The sequence below is a fragment of the Piliocolobus tephrosceles genome, chromosome 8 (assembly GCF_002776525.5).
Source record: "Piliocolobus tephrosceles isolate RC106 chromosome 8, ASM277652v3, whole genome shotgun sequence".
Lineage (NCBI taxonomy): Eukaryota > Metazoa > Chordata > Mammalia > Primates > Cercopithecidae > Piliocolobus > Piliocolobus tephrosceles.
Window position 1 is genome coordinate 110,224,665 of NC_045441.1, and position 6,018 is coordinate 110,230,682.

The 6,018-nt window shown below is 37.5% G+C and overlaps 1 protein-coding gene across 1 annotated transcript in view; it reads left to right on the forward strand.

The window, feature by feature from the left end:
- The window catches only part of CFTR (CF transmembrane conductance regulator), a 177,245-nt gene extending 171,697 nt beyond the window's left edge, over positions 1 to 5,548 (forward strand). The window contains exons 25-27 of the mRNA XM_023228189.2: positions 1,573 to 1,745; positions 2,350 to 2,455; positions 3,789 to 5,548. Coding sequence (XP_023083957.1) covers positions 1,573 to 1,745; positions 2,350 to 2,455; positions 3,789 to 3,989 — 480 coding nt within the window. The 3' untranslated portion in view covers positions 3,990 to 5,548. The remainder of the gene's footprint in view (positions 1 to 1,572; positions 1,746 to 2,349; positions 2,456 to 3,788) is intronic.
- Positions 5,549 to 6,018: the final 470 nt, after the last annotated feature.

Sequence of the window (6,018 nt, forward strand, 5' to 3'; positions counted from 1 at the left end):
ATGATAGCTAAAGGAGAACCCAGAAACAAGGGAGGGATTTTGTTTTTGTTTCTTTAAAAAGGTAGACCATAGCAGCTTAGCTTCATAGACGGAAACAATAAAAAACGTTGAAGGCACAAAGAAAGACACAGGTCCTCTAACTCCCTGCCCAATGCCCTTTATTCATATTCTCAGCACCTGTATTTCTAAGTTTTATGTTTGAGTCTTCGGGGATACATCAGAGTAGTCCTCCTTATCGAATAAATGTGCTTACATTTCCTACCATACCAGAAACTCTTCTCAAACTTTAATTAATTTCCACAAGGTGAGATTACTTTAATGAAAAACCAATCAAGGAAAGGAGTATCATGTGCAATATACTTTCAAATGTGTTTTGTTTGTTTGTTTCCTACCCAGCTTAAAAAAACAAGCCATTGAGTCCTAACACAACTTTCATATTCTACCCCAATATCAAAGAGGCTTAAAATCTCCTGCTAAGATGACGGACACACAGTTAATTTTTTATGAACAAACACAGTGTTTTGGGCCATTTCTGAATTTAACTCTGAAATCATAAGATTCTTTCTGAGGCCATTGTCTCATTCTCCATTACAGTCAGGTGGGAGCCCATCTTACCTCCAGATACTAAATTCGAGACTTTCAAGGGCAGGAGACAATCATCTGTATATCTCTTTGGCCTTCATACACTCAGGAGTACTTGACAAAAATAAACATTTAATGCACATTTATTTGAATAATCGATAAGATTATTCTTATAATACTTCAATAACTGTCATATTTTGATAGAATGGGTTTCTATATCTCATTTGCATTTTCAAACTTTACTTTTACTGTCTGCCTTAAAAAAAAGTAATTGACCCTAATACAGCCCTCATTTTCTACCCCAATATCTAAGAGGCTTTATATGTCCTAGTGTTATGCCACTATTTTAACTCCAGTATTTTTTACTTCATACTTTTATCTATTTGTTACGGTTAGTTTTTATGAATTCAAGAGATGAATAGCAATTTTCCATATGTAATTTTAAAAACCCCACAGTTGATTATTTTATGCTATCTTTTGTCCTCAATCATGGCAGAGTAGAAGATGGGAGGTAGCACCAAGGATGATGTCATACCTCCATCCTTTATGCTGCATTCTATCTTCTGTCTACATAGGATGTCATACTAGAGGGCATACCTGCAATGTATACATATTGTCTTTTCCAGCATGCATTCAGTTGTGTTGGAATAATTTATGTACACCTTTATAAACCCGGAGCCTCATAAGAGCCATGTACCACGTATTGTTTCCTTACTACCTTTTGGGATACGTGGCACATAATAGGCACTCATTGAAAGTTTCCTAACGAATGAAGTACAAAGAGAAAACAAGTTATAGACTGATTCTTTAGACCCATCAAGGTTATAAATAGACTTTTGCTCAATCAAAGTCAAATGGTGGCATGTAGTAGGGGTAGAGGGATTGGTGTGAGAAACATAAGCTTTCAGAACTCCCGTGTTTATTTTTAGAATGTCGACTGCTCGAGTGTTTTTAACTCTGTGGTATCTGAACTACCTTCTCTAACTGCAGGTTGGGCTCAGATCTGTGATAGAACAGTTTCCTGGGAAGCTTGACTTTGTCCTTGTGGATGGGGGCTGTGTCCTAAGCCATGGCCACAAGCAGTTGATGTGTTTGGCTAGATCTGTTCTCAGTAAGGCGAAGATCCTGCTGCTTGATGAACCCAGTGCTCATTTGGATCCAGTGTGAGTTTCAGAAGTTCTGTTACTTAATAGCACAATAGGAACAGAATCATTATGCCTGCTTCATGGTGACACGTGTTTCTATTAGGCTATCATGTCTGTGAGTGGGGGCCTCCCCCAGGAAATGAAATAATTGCCCAGTGGAAATGAGCATAAATGCTTATTTCCTTATCTAAGAGTCTTGTGTTTTCTTCTGAAGATAGCTTTTAGTTTCATACAAACTCTTCCCCCTTGTCAGTACATGATGAAACTTTTAAATACATGGGCATAATCTGATCCTTATGATTTGCCTCTGTATCCCATTTATACCATAAGCATGTTTATAGCCCCAAATAAAGAAGTACTGGTGAATCTACATAATGAAAAATTCACTCATTTATAAAAGTTTCTTCGAAATATTTGTCCTGTCTATTTATGGATACTTAGAATCTACCCCATGGTTGAAAAGCTGATTGTGGCTAACGCTATATCAACATTATGTGAAAAGAACTTAAAGAAAGAAGTAATTTAAAGAGATAAATTAATAGAACAATAGACATATTATCAAGGTAAATACAGATAATTACTGTTCTGTGATATTATGTATGGTATTTTCTTTCTTTTCTAGAACATACCAGATAATTAGAAGAACTCTAAAACAAGCATTTGCTGACTGCACAGTAATCCTCTGTGAACACAGGATAGAAGCAATGCTGGAATGCCAACAATTTTTGGTGAGTCTTTATAACTTTATTTAAGATCTTGTAATGCTTGATAACAATCTCACGTGTGATAGTTCCTGCAAATTGCAACAATGTACAAGTTCTTTTCAAAAATATGTGTCATACAGCCATCCGGCTTTACTCAGAATAGCCGCACAAGCTTTTCACTTTGATCTGAGCCATGCGGTGAGGTTGAAATACAGTAAATCTAAAATGGCAGCATATTACTAAGTTATATTTATAAATCAGATATATACACTATTTGAGCCCTTTATTTGGGGACCAAGTCATACAAAATACTGTACTGTTTAAGATTTTTAAAAAGGTCCTTATGATTCTTTCAATAACTAAATCTCCCATGGATGTGGTCTGGGACAGGCCTAGTTGTCTTGCAGCCTAATTTATGGTATTAATGACAAAGTTGAGAGGCACATTTCATTTTTCTAACCATAATTTAGGTTCAGGTAGTACCTTTCTCAACCACCCTCTCACTGTTCTTAAAAAAACTGTCACAGGGCCAGGCACAGTGGCTTACATCTGTAATCACAACACTTTGGGAGGCTGAGGTAGGAGGATTACTTGAGGCCAGGAATTCAAGATCAGTCCAGGCAACATAGTGAGGCCCCATCTGTCTTTAAAAAACAAAATAAAACTGTCACAGATTCTTTCAAGTGATGTTTACAAATTCCCTATGGTTTAGTCACAAGGAAGTTCTGAGGATGATGTATCACGTCATTTCTGTTCAGGCTTTTGAGCCTCCTGGAGGTAAATGGTTTCCTTGCTGAAGGCTTGTTATTACCATGATTATCACTAAGCTTGAAGTAACAGATTAGCAGGACAGACTCACAACCTCTTGCCCTGCCATGGACAAGTTCAATAATCTAAGTAAAGTCCTTTATTGTCTGATCTTGGATTTGCTCAACCTGAACAAGCCAAGGAGGTGTATTAAACTCAGGCACATCCTGACCAGTCTGGAATTCTTAAGCTTCAGATCACTGGTGAAGAGGTTCAACTCTTTATGGTGCTGTAGACTTACACTCATTTTTAAGGTAATATATAAGGGACCTAATATTTTGTTTTCAAAGCACCTTCAGTTCCACTAAACCTCCCTGAAGAATCTTCCAGCTGCTGAGTAGAAAATCATAGCCAATTTCATAGATGGTAGAATCTCGTTAGAGCAAAAGGACACAGCAGTTAAATGTGATACACCTGATTGTTCAAAATGCAAGGCTCTGGAAATTGCATTCTTTGACTTTTATTTTCTTTTGAGCCTGTACCAGTTTCTGTCCCTGCTGTAGTCTGACCTGCCTTCTGTCCCAGATCTCACTAACAGACATTTCCCTAGGTCATAGAAGAGAACAAAGTGCGGCAGTATGATTCCATCCAGAAACTGCTGAATGAAAGGAGCCTCTTCCGGCAAGCCATCAGCCCCTCCGACAGGGTGAAGCTCTTTCCCCACCGGAACTCAAGCAAGTGCAAGTCTCAGCCCCAAATTGCTGCTCTGAAAGAGGAGACAGAAGAAGAGGTGCAAGATACAAGGCTTTAGAGAGCAGCCTAAATGTTGACATGGGACATTTGCTCATGGAATTGGAGCTCGTGGGACAGTCACCTCATGGAATTGGAGCTTGTAGAACAGTCACCTCTGCCTCAGAAAACAAGGATGAATTACGTTTCTTTAAAAAAGAAACATTTTGGTAAGAGGAATTGAGGACACTGATATGGGTCTGGATAAATAGCTTCCTGGCAATGGTCAAATTGTGTGAAAGGTACTTCAAATCCTTGAAGATTTACCACGTGTGTTTTGCAAGCCAGATTTTCCTGAAAACCCTTGCCATGTGTTAGTAATTGGAAAGGCAGCTATAAATGTCAATCAGCCTAGTTGATCAACTTATTATCTAGTGAAACTCATTAATTTGTAGTGTTGGAGAAGAACTGAAATCATACTTCTTAAGGTTATGATTAAATAATGATAACTGGAAACTTAGGCGGTTTATATAAGCTTGTATTCCTTTTTCTTTCCTCTCCCCATGATGTTTAGAAACACAACTATATTGTTTGCTAAGCATTCCAACTATCTCATTTCCAAGCAAGTATTAGAATACTGCAGGAACTACAAGACTGGACATCAAAATATGCCCCATTCAACATCTAGTGAGCAGTCAGGAAAGAGAACTTCCACATCCTGGAAATTAGGATTGTCCAGGTCTACCAACAATCTCAATATTTCAGATAATCACAATACTTTCCTTACCTGGGAAAAGGGCTGTTACAGTCTTACACAGGGGACAGGATGGTTCCCTTGATGAAGAAGTTAATATGCCTTTTCCCAAACTCCAGAAAATGACAAGCTCACAGACCTCTGAACTAGAGGTTGACTGGAAAAGTATGTTAGTGCAAATTGTCACAGGAAAGCCCTTCTTTCCACAGAAGCTCCAGGTAGAGGGTGTGTAAGTAGATAGGCCATGGGCACTGTGGGTAGATACACATGAATTCCAAGCATTTAGATATATAGGGTGATGGTGGTATGTTTTCAGGCTAGATGTATGTACTTCATGCTGTCTACACTAAAAGAGAATGAGACACACCCTGAAGATGCACGAATCATGAATTAGTTTTATATGCTTCTGTTTTATAATTTTGTGAAGCAAAATTTTTTCTCTAGGAAATATTTATTTTAATAATGTTTCAAACATATATAACAATGCTGTATTTTAAAAGAATAATTATGAATTATATTTGTATAAAATAATTTTTATATTTGAAATGTTGACTTTTTATGGCACTAGCTATTTTTATGATATATTATATTAAAACTGGGACGGGGGAGAACCTAGGGTGATATTAACCAGGGGCCATGAATCACCTTTAGGTCTGGAGGGAAGCCTTGGGGCTGATGCAGTTGTTTCCCACAGCTGTGTGATTCCCAGCCAGCACAGAGGTTCCCTCTTAGATGCAGTTCTGAAGAAGATGGTACCACCAGTCTAACTGTTCCCATCAAGGGTACACTGCCTTCCTAACTCCAACCTGACTCTTAAGAAGATTGCATTATATTTATTACCGTAAGAAAATATCACTCATCAATAAAATCCATACATTTGTGTGAAACTTCGTTGTTTTCAGATGCATTCACTTGTCATGTTTCATCAGTCTCTCACTCCAATCTCTAAGCTTCATGGAACATGAAACATGAATCTGTCTTTTAGATATAGCCTCTTTTGAGAATCTCACATGAATTAGAACACACGTTTTTAGTTATCTTTTTAAACTATTGTAAAATATACATAACATAAAAATTTTTCATTTTAACCATTTTAAAGTTCAGTTCAGTGTCATTATGTACATTCACATGGTTGTGCAAATGTTACCACTATCCTTCCACAGAACTTTTTTTTCTTGGAAAACTAAAACTCTTTACCCGTTAGTCAATAATCCCCCATTTATCTTTCCTCTAATGCCTGGCAACCACCATTTTTCTTTCTGTCTCTGATTTTGACTACTAGAAGGACCTCATAGGAGTGGGATCATACAGTATTTGTATTTTTGTGCTTATATCATCTAGCATAATGTCTTCAAGC